Genomic DNA, 17,040 nt, shown 5'->3' with positions numbered 1-17,040 from the left:
GTGGTGTTTTAAAGAGTTTGATTTTACAATGTTTATTTCGCTAGCTAGGATTGTTATTCTTAAGGTGATAATCCAGTGAAAAAATAAGTATTGTTTTGGTAATCTTTGATCAAAATATGGCCATCTGCTTTCGCATTTAAAGTTACGATCCTTCTGTTGAAGTCAACTTGAGAGCTTTCATTGCAACTGTTTATCAATATTCTAAACCACGTCCCTCTTATGCTGCATTCACACCAGACGCGGAAGAAACGACAAGCGCTAGTGATTTACATGTTAAGTCAATGCAAAGGCGCGCATAGACATCCTGCGCCGCGATATGCGCGAATGACCCGATTCGTGCGAATGAATCTTTGCAAACTGATATTTTCTTATTATATTATTCTACTTGGTTTGTATAGTCATGCAAAAATTTGTTTATAGAGTAAGTAATTTGTCCATTTTCTGTCGTTTATTATTATTTTATAATTATTTAATAATAATAATATTTTATAATTATTTAATAATTAATAATATTATTATTATTTCTAGTCATTTCTCCCATAGGCGACTTAATCGAAAGTTCTAAAACATTTGTAAAAACAGGCGCACTTCCACATTTTAGAATAAGGTCAATTCGTTAGGAAGATTTCATATTTTACCATGTTTATTACAGTAGCTTATTAAAGGGACAGTTCACCAAAACACTGTAAAAAATCTGTCAATTTGACTATTTTTGGGGGAATTCTCCTATATTTTACTCTTCTATCCCATTTAAGCATTTTCCCGTATTTATCACGTATTTTGAATCTTTCAATGAAAGGTGGCAGTATGTCAAATGTGATATAATTGTAATCATTATAGTTAGGCTTAAAAGTACTCTGAAATTACTATAAAAACAGCAGCATTTCCTTTCTTAAAGCTCCGTAACATGCTCCGTAATACGCTGTTTGGATGTGTGTTTAAACCAGCAAACACACGTAATAATGTAAACATGTAAACATGTCTATCTTGGTGTGTTTAAACTAAAAAAAACACTAATTTCGTCCTAAATAAGCATAAACAGGGAACCAATCGTATGTTTTCACGTATAGATCTGGGCTTTCTTAAAGTGACGTTTAAGGTTGATCAGAAAAAGTGAATGAGATTTGATAACTTCATCCATTAACTGGCCATTATTTTTAACAGGGTAAACTGTGCAATTTGTTTATGTAACTTTTCTGATGTGTGCTATTTATCTTTATTATTTATCATTTCTAGTTTCCCCCTCCATATTACTGACTGTTTCAGTTATGTTTATTTACAATGAAACTGCTCTGAATTATGGAGTTATCTCTTATTTTTACACGGCAGTCTGGAATACTTGATTCTGATTGGTCAGTCGCAGCATTCCAAGGTATGTTATTTCCAGAGAACAACCACTGAATAACACAGGCTCATCCAGGAACCTTATGCTTGTCTGTCATGCCATGGTTTTTGATTCTTTGGCGCCATCTTGTGGATAAATAATATGAGGGTTAGTGTATGCTCCATTCAGCCAGTTTCGTTTCTGTCAGCTTTGTGTTTTTGACAGTTTGCATCTTGTGTCTGAATAATGCACAGGTTAGTGTATACCCCATCAGCTGTTTTATTGTCTGTCAGCTTTGTGTTTTTGACTGTTTGTCTCCATCTAGTGTCTGAATAATACGCAGGTTAGTGTATACTCCATCAGCTGTTTTCGTTTCTGTTGTGTTTTTGACTGTTTATCTCCATCTAGTGTCTGAATAATACGCAGGTTAGTGTATACTCCATCAGCTGTTTTAGTTTCTGTTGTGTTTTTGACTGTCTCCATCTTGTGTCTGAATAATGTGCAGGTTAGTGTATACTCCATCAGCTGTTTTAGTGTCTGTCAGCTTTGTGTTTTTGGCTGTTTGTCTCCATCTAGTGTCTGAATAATGCGCAGGTTAGTGTATACTCCATCAGCTGTATTAGCTTAAGTCAGCTTTGTGTTTTTGGCTGTTTGTCTCCATCTTGTGTCTGAATAATCCGCAGGTTAGTGTATACTCCATCAGCTGTTTTAGTTTCTGTTGTGTTTTTGACTGTCTCCATCTTGTGTCTGAAAAATGTGCAGGTTAGTGTATACTCCATCAGCTGTTTTAGTTTCTGTTGTGTTTTTGACTGTTTGGCGCCATCTAGTGTCTGAAAAATGTGCAGGTTAGTGTATACTCCATCAGCTGTTTTAGTTTCTGTTGTGTTTTTGACTGTTTGGCGCCATCTAGTGTCTGAATAATGCGCAGGTTAGTGTATACTCCATCAGCTGTTTTAGTTTCTGTTGTGTTTTTGACTGTTTGGCGCCATCTAGTGTCTGAATAATGCGCAGGTTAGTGTATACTCCATCAGCTGTTTTAGTTTCTGTTGTGTTTTTGACTGTTTGGCGCCATCTAGTGTCTGAATAATGCACAGGTTAGTGTATACTCCATCAGCTGTTTTAGTGTCTGTCAGCTTTGCATTTAATTTAAGAATTAATAAACTATCACAGCTCAGAATAAAGTTTTGTGTCTAATTGTGATGTGTTGTGGCAAGTAGCCATGTAATAAGCGTGATAAAGTACATCCAGGACTGTTGTTTTCAAAAGCTCTTCAGTGCTCTGCTTTGTGTCAGGCTGCCTCTCAGGCTTTATTCTGTGATAACAAACTTTCACTCTACGACTTTACTACTCAATATTGCATTGCATTAGAAAGTACATCAACATACTGAGATAAAAGTCTCAGTAACTGTACTGCACGTTGCCTTTGTAGAGCAGAGCTGTTCATCTGTTGTTGTTTTTATTGTTATAGAGTGTGAAAAAGCCTCCAGTTCCTCCTTGTGGCTCTTTGTGTTTCTGGGAAACATGCTTCGTGGGATTGGAGAGACGCCTGTCATGCCTCTTGGCTTGTCTTACCTGGATGATTTTTCAAGAGAGGAAAACACTGCTTTTTACCTGGGTAAGAATAACTTGTCTAAATATTATGTTACCGTTTTTGATGTACACCTGCTTTTAGCCTGTTTGTGTCCGGCTAATTACACTGCAAGCGCTTAAATATTTCATTCACTTCCAAAATACATTTGTATTTAATTTATATACTTGAAATTTGCGCTGTGTTTATTGCTATTTGACTTATAAACCTCAGTAAATACCCTATTCTTATGAGAAAAAAATGATGCGTGCTTAATTGTACTAAATGTGCTCTTGTATTGTATTAAAATAGAGATATTAACTGTTTATTAGCACTTATAAAGTATGATCTAATTCGAAATCTCTAATCCCTAATACCTAAACCCAACTTTAACTATTAATAAGTAATTAATAATTTATTTAGTCATTTTTTTCATTATCTTATTTATTTATTTATTTATTTATTTATTTATTTATTTATTTATTTATTTATTTATTATGTATTTATTTAATTGTTGGTTTAGTTATGTATTCATTTATTTATTATATATTTATTTTAGTAGTTTATAATTTTATTTATTTATTTAAATATTTATTTAATTGTTTGTTTATGTATTAATTAATTAATTAATTTGTATATTTATTTAATTGTTTATTTTTTTTTCATTATCTTATGTATTTATTTAATTGTTTGTTTGTGTATTAGTTTATTTATTTATATATTTAGTTGTTTATTTTTTCACTTTCTTATTTATTTATTTAATTGTTTATTTATTTATGTATTTATTTATATATTTTAGTAGTTTATAATTTTATTGTCTTATTTATTTATTTATTTATTTATTTATTTATTTATTTATTTATCCTATTTATTTATTAAAATATTTATTTAATTGTTTGTTTATGTTTTAATCAATTCATTTATATATTTACTTAATTGTTTATTTTTTCATTATCTTATTTATTTATTTATTTATTTAATTGTTTGTTTGTTTGTTTGTGTATTAGTTGATTCATTTACATATTTATTTAGTAGTTTATTTTTTCATTATCTTATTTATTTTTATTTAAATGTTTGTTTTTATATGTACTAGTCTATTTATTTATATATTTATTTATTTGTTTATTTTTTCATTGTCTTATTTATTTATTTAATTGTTTATTTGTTTATGTTTTAGTTTATTTATATATCTATTTAATAGTTTATTTTTTCATTATTTTATTTATTTATTTATCATATTTATTTGTTTATTTAATTCAACCCAAGCTCATTCTGAAAACGTAGCCCCGCGGACGTTTCTGAAGGCCGCGATTTACGTGGCCGGAGGTACGTATGGTCGAATTTAGTTTTTTAAAGTGAACGCTACAGGGCGTTGTGACGCTGCTCCTCTTCGTGCTCGCCGGCGGATGGCTCGCCTCCATGTAGAGGGCTTTCCCGCTGCAACCAGTTTGTCCGGTTAGTTCATCGTGTTACATCGGCGGAGCTAAGCGAAGGCCCGGAGGAGGAGCCGGCCGCGGCAACAACTGGGTTCGAGTCCAGGGAAAGAGCGGTTCTAAAAATCAGGTGAGACAAAAAACAGAATGCAAAAAATAAAGAAAAAGAGTTTGTAACGGGGCGAGAATGCGGTGAAATCCAAAAACTCAAAATTGGACAAGGGCTTTTCTTTTTCTGGACGGCTTTTGTAAATCGTTGCTCGGGTTTAGGGAAGAAGGAGGAGGAGTGTGGCTGGGTCAGCCGATTGGCGGGCCGCCCAGTCAGTCATTCAGTCATTCAGTCAGTCAGTCAGTTGGACAGATAGTCGCTCGACAGCAGCCTCTGGTGGCTTTTTACGCGAGAACAGCGTGGGCGCGAATGGCGCGCTCTCACGAGAGGCGTTCGAGACGCGGAAAAACGTGCACAGCAGCCTCTTGCGGATTCCGAAAACAAAAACTGCTCAAGTACGTACCTCCAGGAACATATTTCGCAGCCTCCAGAAACGTCGGCGGGGCTACGTTTCCAGAATGAGCCTGGGTTCATTTAATTGTTTGTTTGTTTGTTTGTGTATGTTTATTTATTTATATATTTATTTAGTTGTTTATTTTTCATTATCTTATTTATTTATTTTTTGTTTGTTTGTTTATGTATTAGTTTATTTATTTCTATATTTATTTAGTTGTTTATTTTTTAATTATCTTATTTATTTAATTGTTTGTTTGTTTATGTATTAGTTTGTTTATTGACATATTTATTTAGTAGTTTATTTTTTCATTGTCTGATTTATTTATTTATTTAATAGTGTTTTGTTTATGTGTTAGTTTATGTATATATTTATTTAGTAGTTTTTTTTTTCATTGTCTTATTTATTGAATTTATATACTTGAAATTGTATTTATTGCTCTTTGACTTATAAACCTCAGTAAATACCCTATTGTTATGAGCAAAAAATTAGTGCGTGCTTAATTGTACTAAATGTGCTCTTGTGTATTAAATGTATTAAAATAGAGATAATAACTGTTTATTAGCACTTTTAAGGTTTGATCTTATTCTAAATCCCTAATCCCCAATACCTGAACACAACTTTAACTATTAATAAGTAATTAATAAATCAGTTTGTTAGTGCTCCTGTGAAATTGTAGTTCTTTTTCAAGCTCTTATTTAACAGAGCAAGTACATTTCCTAATATATTTGTTTTATTTTGTGGAAATTTGACTGTAAATCTTTTCCTCCAGCTCTCATACAGACGGTGGGAATCATGGGGCCGATGTTTGGATTCATGCTGGGCTCGTTCTGTGCCAAGCTGTACGTGGACATTGGAACGGTGGACTTAGGTAACATGATTATGTCAAAGTGTAAACATTTTTACCTGTTCGGCCAATGAAAAACGCTATATTTTTTGTGTTGAACTGATAACTGCTCTTTACCCTACAATGACTCTTTCCTGGGTCAAAGATGAGACGCTTTTCTGGTGTCTGCATCAAATTATATGACAATTTTATGTACATATTAAACATTGAAGACAAGTGTGTTTACCTAATTATTGTAAAAAATGTCAAATATATTGGTACCAATTTAGTTTAAGGACCAATTTTCACTGTTAAATAGTCAGTGGATTATTACCTGTTTATTATTAGGGTATTCGCTGTTTATTAATAGTTATAAATTACATTCTTTGCACAATCGACGCTACATCCCTAATACTACCTAATACTATATCTTAATGAATTATAAGATGATTAGCAAAATGAATGATAAAATCCTTTAAAATGTGCTTGTGCAATACATGGAAAAGGAACCGTTTGAAATTTTATTTATTTGATTTAATAGTTTTTTTATGTATTAATTTATATATTTATTAAGCAGTTTATTTCTATTATCTTATTTATTTTATTTATTTATTTAATTGTTTGTTTGTTTATATATTAGTTTGTTTATTTATATAGTCATTTAGTAGTTTATTTTTTCATTGTCCTATTTATTTAAATATTTATCCTATTTATTTATCCAATTTATTTATTTATTTATACTATTTATTTATTTAATTGTTTGTTTATGTATTAGTTATTTATTTATATATTCATTTAGTAGTTTTTTTTTTCAGTGTCTGAATTTATTTAATTCTTTGTTTACATATTAGTTTATTTATTTATATATTTATTTAGCAGTTTATTTTTCATTATCTTATTTATTTATTTAATTGTTTGTTTGTTTGTTTATGTATTAGTTTAATTATCTACATATTCATTTAGTAGGTTATTTTTCATTGTCTTATTTATTTATTTATCCTATTTGTTTATTTAATTGTTTATTTATGTATTTGTTAATTTATTTACATATTTAGTTGTTTATTTTTTATTATCTTTTTATTTATTTAATCGTTTTTCTATGTATTTATTTATTTATAGATTAATAAAGTAGTTTATTTTTTCATTGTCTTATTTATTTATTTATTTATTTATCCTATTTTGTTTATTTATTTAAATATTTTAATGCATTAGTTCATTTATTTATATATTTATTCAGTAGTTTATTTTTTAATTATCCTATTTATTTATTTATCCTATTTTGTTTATTTATTAAATTGTTTTTGTATTAGTTTATTTATTTATGTATTTATTTATAAGTTTATTTTTTCATTGTCTTATTAATTTGTTTATTTGTTTGTTTATGTATTATTTCATTTATTTATATATTTATTTAGTGGTTTATTTTTATCATTATCTTATTTATTTATCCAATTTATTTATTTAATTGTTTATGTATTAGTTTATTTATTTAGATATTTATTATTTGTTTATTTTTTCATTATCTTATTAATTAATTTATTTATTTATCTTATTTATTTTTTTATTCAATTGTTTGTTTATGTATTAGTTTATTTTTGTATATATTTATTATGTATGTTTATTTTTTCTGTATCTTATTTATTTATTTTTTTGTTTGTTTGTTCATGTATTAATTAATGTATTTGTATATTTATTTAGTAGTTTATTTTTCCATTATCTCAATTATTTATCTTAGTTATTTATTAGTTTTTTTCAGTATCTTATTCATGTATTTAGTAGTTTATTTGTTTGTTTGTTTTCTTGTTTTTTATTTATTCATTTGTTTGTATATTAGTTTGCTCATTTATTTATTCGTTTATTTATTAGTTGAAATGAATTGTTTATTTATAGGAATAATTGTACCTTAAAATAAAATATGACCACATTTATTCTGACCTTAACTTATGACAATATTTAAAACTGAGCAAACATAATACCAATTCATAAATGCAATTGAAAATGTCCTGCTAAGTTTGATTCTGTGGAACGTTTATGCAAATGTTATTACAAGCATTTTATGCAAAAAAAAAATGTGAATTAGTTTAAATGCTTTTCTATAGACTCATATTATCTAAAAAAATATATATTAAAGATCAGATGTTTCGAGCACCACAAAGAGTCGTTTGCTTTTTGCAGACCTGCATTTGTAAATGTGAAAATTACATATTTAATAAAACGATTTTTTAATGAAACCAGCTTCTTTTAAAGAGCGACCCTTAACATAATAACCCAAAATCACATGTTTATAAGAGAAGGAAAATGGGTCCCACTTTATACCAAGTGTCCATTAGTGTCCTTAATGTATTGCAGAGCACTTCTGCTGTTCTTGAGGTAGGATATGGGTAGGGGTAAGGAAAGATTTGGTGGTATGGGCAGGTTTAAGGGTGGGTTAAGGTTTAAGGGATGGTCAAAATTATAAAAGTAATTACAGTTTAGTCAGGTAAATGTATTTACACAATAACCACATTGCAACAAATGAGTACATACTAGTAGAGGTCACTAAATATAAAGTGGGACCGGAAAATATGAGCAATGAAGGCTTCAACACTCATCCCAAAATGTTTCGTATGTTAGCAGGACCAAAATGAGACATTTCCAGACAACACCAATGTGACAAAGCTATTTTGTAGAGAAATTTCTCAAAAATAAAATTAAAAATCCAGCTTACAAAAACAAATAACCTTGTTACCTTTGTCCACTTTAACTCAGTCAGATGTGCTTGTTGCGTGAGAATTATGCGAAAAGTTTGTTGTCCTTCAGTCTAATCGATAAGGCCAGGTCATCGGTGCCGACTCAGTTCAAAAGTTTAACTTTCAAAATGCAGCCGAAAGTATTCAAGTTGACTATTATCTGAAGTCAGACTCGTTTTAAAGAGGTGTTAATAAATGACATGACTTTATGATAAGTATATGACACACAATTGCAGTGTGGTTTGAGTAAAATTCAACTAGTCCGACCCAGTTAGTTACCCTCTGATATATGGCAATATAAGACATACAAGTCCATATTTACATTGCACATACAGTCAGAATTATTCGCCCCCTTTTGAATTGTTTACTTCTGTATTAAATATTTCACAAATGATGTTGAACAGATTCAGGAAATGTTCACAGTATTTCCTATAATATTTTTTCTTCTGGAGAAAGTCTTATTTGTTTTATTTCGGCTAGAATAAAAGCAGTTTTTAATATTTTAAACACCATTTTAAGGTCAATATTATTAGCCCCTTTAAGCTATATATTTTTCCGATAGTCTACAGAACAAACCATCGCTATACAATAACTTGCCTAATTACCCTAACCTGCCTAGTTAACATAGTTAAGCCTTTAAATGTCACTTTAAGCTGTATAGAAGTGTCTTGAAGAATATCTAGTCTAATATTATTTACTGTCATCATGACAAAGATAAAATAAATCAGTAATTAGAGATGAGTTATTAAAACTATTATGATTAGAAATGTGTTGAAGAAATCTGCTCTCCGTTAAACAGAAATTGGGGGAAAAAATAAACGGGGGCGAATGATTCCGACTTCAACTGGATATGAAACATGTCAAATATACAAAATACAGTCGAAAATATGACAAAATGACCATTTAAATCTGCATTTTTGTTCGTTAAGTTTATAATTTCGACTAAAACATATAGAAAAGAAGGACATGAAGTAACTCCTCCCCTTTTTAAAATAAACAGCCAATAGTATTTTGTATTTATTAAATCTAAAATGTATTTTGATTTTACTGTTAATGATTTTTTTTTTGTAAATTGCACCATGTTTGACTGTAATATTAACTGTGTTTTAAATAAGACAGTTTTGCAGTATGTTGTTGTATTTTACAGTTGCATTGTGAACGTTACTGTGTTTTTCTATAGTAAAGATATACAGTACTGTAAGTACAAACAGTACACAGCAAAATAAATGGAGTTCTACGTGTAAATACATTTTTTTTCCCAGTATTATTACTGGACTTACTGTAAGTTACTATATATATATATATATATATATATATATATATATATATATATATATATATAGCAAAAATGGCAGAAAAAAATATATAAATAAATATAAATATTTAATCATTTATTTGTTTGTATTTATTTACATGTTTATTTTTTCATTTATTTATTTATTTTTTACTGGCACTTTTGTAATATTTGGAAATATGTTGCATATATATAACAGAATTATTAGCCCCCTGCTTATTTTTTTCCCCAATTTCTTTTTAATTTTTTTAGCACATTTCTAATCATAATAGTTTTAATATCTCATCTGTAATAACTGATTTATTTTCTCTTTGTCATGATGACAGTAAATAATATTAGACTAGATATTCTTCAAGACACTTCTATACAGCTTAAAGTGACATTTAAAGGCTTAACTAGGTTAATTAGGTTAACTAGGCAGGTTAGGGTAATTAGGCAAGTTATTGTATAACGATGGTTTGTTCTGTAGACTATCGGAAACAAATATAGCTTAAAGCAGCTAATAATACTGACCTTAAAATGGTGTTTAAAAAATTTAAAACTGCTTTTATTCCAGCCGAAATAAAACAAATAAAACTTTCTCCAGAAGAAAAAATATTATCAGACACACTGTGAACATTTCCTGAATCTGTTCAACATCATTTGGGAAATATTTAAAAAAGAAAAAAGGGCGGCGAATAATTCTGACTTCAACTATATACATACTGTATGCAAAATTCAATAGGAATAAAATTTACCTACATTTGCATATATCAGCCCTCTATATCTGACTATTAGCTAGAACCTAACATCATAAACATTGTTAATTTATCAATGAAATGTGTGTTTGTTTGTTTTTTTGTCTAGACAGCATCACCATCAACTATAAGGACTCGCGTTGGGTCGGCGCCTGGTGGCTGGGCTTCTTGGTAACGGGTGGAGTGATGCTGCTGGCCGGAATCCCGTTCTGGTTTCTTCCCAAGTCTCTGACCAGACAGGGAGAGCCTGAAAGTGAGAAGAAACCAGGTGCTCCAGAAGGAGGAGAGCAGGAGCGCTTCATCCCTGACAACAACAAACACAATCCTCCTGCCAGCAAACCCGCGCCGGTCACCATGTCAGCCCTGGCTAAAGGTAATCGAAACATGCAACATTAGACAAGGGAGGCACGGTGCTCAGTTGTTAGCACCGTCGCTTCACAGCAAGAAGGTCGCTGGTTCGTGTCCCGGCATTGTGCATGTGGAGCTTGCAATGAAGTTACTATTATTTCTAAGAAAGTCAAGTGTTTATAAATTGTGTGTTTTAATCCCTACAGTAGGTGCATTGACTCGTTGAGCATACCTTACTCTTGGATTTATGCGAAACCTCTTTTTTTACGTTGTCCAGATTTTCTGCCGTCACTGAAGAAACTCTTTAGCAACACAATCTATGTGCTCCTGGTTTGCACCGGTTTGATACAAGTCAGTGGTTTCATAGGGATGATCACGTTCAAGCCGAAGTTCATGGAGCAAGTTTACGGCCAATCGGCATCAAGAGCAATATTCTTGATAGGTGGGTTTCTGTTTGCTGGCTTTGTTATAGTACGTGTAATATTAATTTCTGGGGAAGATATATAAGAACAGATTGTATTTGTACACGTGTAGTGTACAGTAGTAGTATATTCCAATTCATAGTGTTCAAAAGCTATATAGTGCAAAAAGTGTCCTTCTACTACAGATTAAATTTAAATCCAAATGATCAGATATATTTCTATACAACTACGAATTGTTAATGAAGTCAAATATTCGCCAATATAAATATTGATGAATTGAGTTCATTTGGTCTTTGCAGGCATCATGAATCTCCCAGCCGTGGCTCTGGGAATCGTCACTGGAGGGTTTATAATGAAGAGATTTAAGGTGAATGTTCTCGGAGCGGCCAAGATCTGCATCGTGGCGTCGGTTCTGGCTTTCTGTTCAATGCTCATCCAGTATTTCCTACAGTGTGACAACTCACAAGTGGCGGGACTTACAGTCACGTACCAAGGGTAAACACAGCAGAAATACGACTATGACGTTGATTTTGCTTGCTTAGTTGTGACCTGTGACCTTTCCCGATCAAAACTTCTACTCATTTGAATGCAATTGTTGTGAAGCAGTTTAATAATCGAGGTCGGATAGGCAAGGGCCATGAACAGGAGCAAAACAGTACCATAAGGGTAATCTAAAAATCGATGTACAGGGGAGAGGTCAGATTAGGCGGCAATAGATCAAGGCAAGGATAAGAAACACACAGGGAAAGCGACAAAGGCTCTGGCAGCAGTGCACGCTTTGGCAGCTCAGGTAGCGACGAAGGCTCTGGCAGTGATGAAGTTGATGAAGCGTTGCGGTTGGTGGAGAGTAGCAAACCCAAGAGGGAGGGTCGCAAACTGAAGACTGGGGTCCCGTTGGGATTCCAGGAGTTTTCCGGAAGACAGAACAAAACAGGAGATGGGTCTGAAATACAGGAGACTCCCGGGAAAAACGGGAGTGTTGCCAGGTATGGCAATGTCATTTCAGAGTATAGAGCAGGGGTCACCAATCTCGTTTCTGAAGGTCCGGTGCCCTGCAGGGTTTAGCTTCAACTTGCCTCAACACACCTGCCTGGGTGTTTCAAGTTCACCTAGTAAGACCTTGATTAGCTACTTCAGGTGTGTTTGATTGGGGTTGGAGCTAAAAGCTGCAGGACACCGGCCCTCCAGGAACAAGTTTGGTGATCCTTGGTATAGAGCAGGGGTCACCAATCCTGGTCCTGGAGGGCCGGTGTCCCTGCAGGGTTTAGCTCCAACTTGCCTCAACACACCTGCCTGGATGTTTCAAGTATACCTAGTAAGACCTTGATTAGCTTGTTCAGGTGTGTTTGATTAGGGTTGGAGCTAAAATCTGCAGGACACCGGCCCTCCAGGAACAAGTTTGGTGACCACTGGTATAGAGGCTCAGACAGTCATGAAAGAAAACCATTAAACACAAGTCATCCACTGAAGAGAAACTAGCTACCTGTGAGAAGTCTTTTATATATCCCTTGATGGAATGATTCTCCTGACGGAGACGCATAAGCTAAAATCCTGCTGGATCCATTTTGTGGCCAAGACTTCTGTTGTGAAGCAGACGCTGAGAGCAGACTTGCAGATCCAAATGCAATTTAATAATCGAGGTTGTACAGGCAAGGGTCATGAACAGGAGCAAAACAGTACCATAAGGGTAATCCAAACATCGAGGTCAATGTACAGACGAGAAGTCAGACTAGGCAGCAATGGATCAAGATGAGAAACGAGGCAAGGATCAGAAACACACAGGGAAAGCAACGAAGACTCTAGCAGCTCTGGCAGTGACGAAGGCATTACCGAACTGAAGAGCCGGGTTGGAGGGTGGTCATTGGGGTTTGTGGCGAGTAGCAAACTAAATAGGGGGGATCGCAAACTGAAGACTGGGGTCCTTGGGGGGGAGAAATTCCAGGAGTTTTCCAGGAGACAGAACAAAACGTAAGATAGGTCTGAAATACGGGAGACTCCCGGGAGTGTTGGCAGGTATGGCAATGTCATTTCAGAGTATAGAGGCTCAGACAGTCCACCATAAAAGAAAACCATTAAACACAAGTCATCCATAGAAGAAAAATTAGCTACCTGTATGAAGTCTTTCACGTGTTCCTCGATGTAACGATTCTCCTGACGGAGACGCATAAGCTAAAATCCTGCTGGATCCATTTTGTGGCCGAGTCTTCTGTTGTGAAGCAGACGCTGAGAGCAGATTTGCAGATCCAAATGCAGTTTAATAATCGAGGTCGTACAGGCAAGGGTCATGAACAGGAGCAAAACAGTACCATAAGGGTAATCCAAACATCAAGGTCAATGTACAGATGAGAAGTCAGACTAGGCAGCAATGGATCATGATGAGAAACGAGGCAAGGATAAGAAACACACAGGGAAACAAAGAAGACTCTAGCAGCTCTGGCAGCGACGAAGACATTACCGAACTGAAGAGCGGGGTTGGAGGGAGGTCATTGGGGTTGGTGGCGAATAGCAAACTAAAGAGGGGGGATCGCAAACTGAAGACTGGGGTCCTTGGGGGGAGAAATTCCGGGAGTTTTCCAGGAGACAGAACAAAACGTAAGATAGGTCTGAAATACGGGAGACTCCCGGGAGTGTTGGCAGGTATGGCAATGTCATTTCAGAGTATAGAGGCTCAGACAGCAGCTCTGGCAATGCCGAAGGCTCAGGTAGCGTCGAAAGCTCTGGCAGCGACGAAGGCAATATCGAACTGTTGGGGTTAGTGGCGAGTAGCAAACTGATCGCAAACTGTAGACTGGGGTCACTGTGGGGGGGGGGGGGGGGGGGGGGGATTCCAGGAGTTTTCCAGGAGACAGAACAAAACGGAAGATGGGTCTGAAATACAGGAGACTCCCAGGAGTATTGGCAGGTAAAATCCAGTTTAATAATCAAGGTCGTACAGGCAAGGGTCATGAACAGGAGCAAAACAGTACCATAAGGGTAATCCAAAAATTGAGGTCAATGTTCAGGCGAGAGGTCAGACTAGACGAGAAACAAGGCAAGGATCAGAAACACCAAGAGAAACGCGAAACAAGACTCGGCAACGTGTGGATGAAGGTGAGGTGTATGTATAGTCCTGTAATCAGTGTAGATGAGCAGCAGCTGTGTCTGCGTGCGAGTGTCTGGATTTTTGTCAGCTGTTCCAGGAGTCGATGAGCGCGTTCGTTCAGTTGTAATCGCCCATATAGAAACTGCCGTTGGCGATTGCCACAAACTACAGGAGGTGACCTCCACTGGCAATCACAACAGTAATGTCTTTTCTTTTAATGTCGTCTTTTATATCCCACATGGATAACGACAGTTATTTTTAGATTTAATGACCGACTGATAGTGACTGATTGATCGATTGTCTGTCTGTTTGATTGATTGATTAGTTAGTTGATTGATTGATTGATTGTATGTCTGGTTTATTGGTTGATTGTGTGATTGTTTGTATGGTTTATTAAATGGTTGGCTGGCTGGCTAGTTAATTGATTGATTGATGTTGTTTGTTGATTAATTGTCTGACTGAGTATCTGATTAATTAACTGATTGATTGTCTGTCTGGATGGTTGATTTATTATTTGTATTTGTATTGATTATATGGTTGATTAATCGATTGATGTTGTCTGTCTGTCTGTGGTTTGTTTGTTTGTTTGATTGGTTTGTTGATTGATTGTTTGACTGATCCGCTGATTTATTGATTGGTTTGTTGATTTATTGATTATTTGTATGATTGATCAATCGATTAATGTTGTCTGTCTGTTGTTTGTTTGATTGGTTTGTTGATTGATTGTCTGACTGATTCGCTGATTGATTATTTGTATGATCGATTTATCGATTGATGTTGTCTGTCTGTTGTTTGTTTGATTGGTTTGTTTATTGATTGACTGATTTGCTGATTGCTGATTGATTGACTGATTGATTGGTTGGTTGATTTATTGATTATTTGTATGATTGATTAATCGATTGATGTTGCCTGTCTGTAGTTTATTTGATTGGTTTGTTGATTGATTGTCTGACCGATTCTCTGATTGATAGACTAATTGATTAATTGGTTGATTTATTGATTATTTGTATGGTTGATTGATGTTGAATGTCTGTAGTTTGTTTGTTTAATTGGTTTGTTGATTGATTGAGTGATTCGCTGATTGATTTATTGATTAATTGGTTTATTGGTTGACTGATTGATTATTTGTATTATTGTTCAATCGATTGATGTTGTCTGTCTGTAATTTGTTTGTTGATTAATTGTTTGAATAATTCGCTGATTGATTGATTGGTTGGTTGATTGATTTATTGATTATTTGTATGATTGATTAATGGATTGATGTTGTCTGTCTGTAGTTTGTTTGATTGGTTTGTTGATTGATTGTTTGACTGATTTGCTGATTGATTATTTGTATGATCGATCTATCGATTGATGATGTCTGTCTGTAGTTTATTTGATGGTTTGTGGTTTGATTGTCTGACCGATTCCCTAATTGATTGACAAATTGATTGATTGGTTGATTTATTGATTATTTGTATAATTGATTGATGTTTGTTTGTTTAATTGGTTAGTTGATTGATTTATTGATTGATTGGTTTATTGGTTGACTGATTGATTGATTGATTGATTGATTGATTGATTGATTGATTGGTTGGCTCTTTGTCTGTTTGCTTGGTTGGTTGATTCATTTATTGATTATTTGTATTATTGATTAATCGATTGATGTTGTCTGTCTGTAGTTTGTTTGTTGATTGATTGGTTTGTTGATTTATTGATTATTTGTATGATTGATCAATCGATTGATGTTGTCTGTCTGTAGTTTGTTTGATTGGTTTGTTGGTTGATTTTCTGACTGATTCACTGATTGACTAATTGATTGAATGATTTGATTTGTTGGATGGTTGATTTATTGATTATTTATATGATTGATTAATCGAGTGATGTTGTCCATCTGTAGTTTGTTTGTTTGGTTGATTGATTGTCTGATTCACTGAATGATTGTCTAGATTGATTGATTGATTGATTGATTGATTGATTGATTGATTGATTGATTGATTATTTGGTTGGTTGGCTGTTTGTCTGTCTGCCTGGTTGATTTATTGATTATTTGTAGAATTGATTAATCGAGTGATGTTTTCCGTCTGTTGTTTGTTGGGTTTGTTGATTGATTGTCTGATTCACTGATTGATTGATTGTCTAGATTGATTGATTGATTGATTAGTTGGTTGGTTGGCTGTTTGTCTGTCTGTCTGGTTATTGATTATTTGTAGAATTGATTAATCGATTAATGTCTTTCTCTAGTTAATTTAATTGGTTTGTTGATTAATTGTCTGACTGACTTACTGATTGCTGATGGATTGATTGATTGATTTATTGACTGATTGATTGATTGGTTGATTGATTGATTATTTGTATGATTGATTGATTGATGTTGTCTGTCTGTAGTTTGTTTGTTTGATTGGTTTGTTGATTGATTGTCTGACTGAATAGCGGATTGATTGATTTATTCATTGGTTGGTTGTCTGTCTGGTGAGTTGGTTGATTATTTGTATGATTGATTGTTGTATGATTGATTGATTCATTGTAACTCCATCAAGACGTGTGATTTGGTGTCTTTTCCACCAGGGCTCCAGAAGTGTCGTACCAGACGGAAACGCTCATCTCTCAGTGCAACATTGGCTGCTCTTGCTCTCTGAAGCACTGGGATCCCATTTGTGCCAGCAATGGCGTGACCTACACCTCCCCCTGCCTCGCTGGCTGCCAGACCTCCACTGGGATTGGCAAGGAGATGGTAAGACATTCCCATTCTTCCAGACAGAGATGTGAACGTTGCGTAATCTGTTTTCCCCATAG

At 33.8% G+C, this 17,040-nt stretch overlaps 2 protein-coding genes across 5 annotated transcripts in view; both read left to right on the top strand.

Moving 5' to 3' along the window:
• The window catches only part of tmem19 (transmembrane protein 19), a 1,055,620-nt gene that overhangs the window by 625,383 nt on the left and 413,197 nt on the right, over window positions 1–17,040 (top strand). The window lies entirely within an intron of this gene.
• The window catches only part of slco1d1 (solute carrier organic anion transporter family, member 1D1), a 48,959-nt gene that overhangs the window by 16,296 nt on the left and 15,623 nt on the right, over window positions 1–17,040 (top strand). For all 3 annotated transcript variants that reach the window (XM_073945615.1, XM_073945616.1, NM_001348086.1), the window contains 6 exon segments: window positions 2,793–2,939; window positions 5,600–5,698; window positions 10,523–10,786; window positions 11,039–11,203; window positions 11,483–11,678; window positions 16,813–16,978. In XM_073945615.1, coding sequence (XP_073801716.1) covers window positions 2,793–2,939; window positions 5,600–5,698; window positions 10,523–10,786; window positions 11,039–11,203; window positions 11,483–11,678; window positions 16,813–16,978 — 1,037 coding nt within the window.

The sequence above is a fragment of the Danio rerio genome, chromosome 4, assembly GCF_049306965.1.
Source record: "Danio rerio strain Tuebingen ecotype United States chromosome 4, GRCz12tu, whole genome shotgun sequence".
Lineage (NCBI taxonomy): Eukaryota > Metazoa > Chordata > Actinopteri > Cypriniformes > Danionidae > Danio > Danio rerio.
Note: the sequence above shows the minus strand (reverse complement) of the source record. Positions and strands in the feature narration are given on the sequence as shown.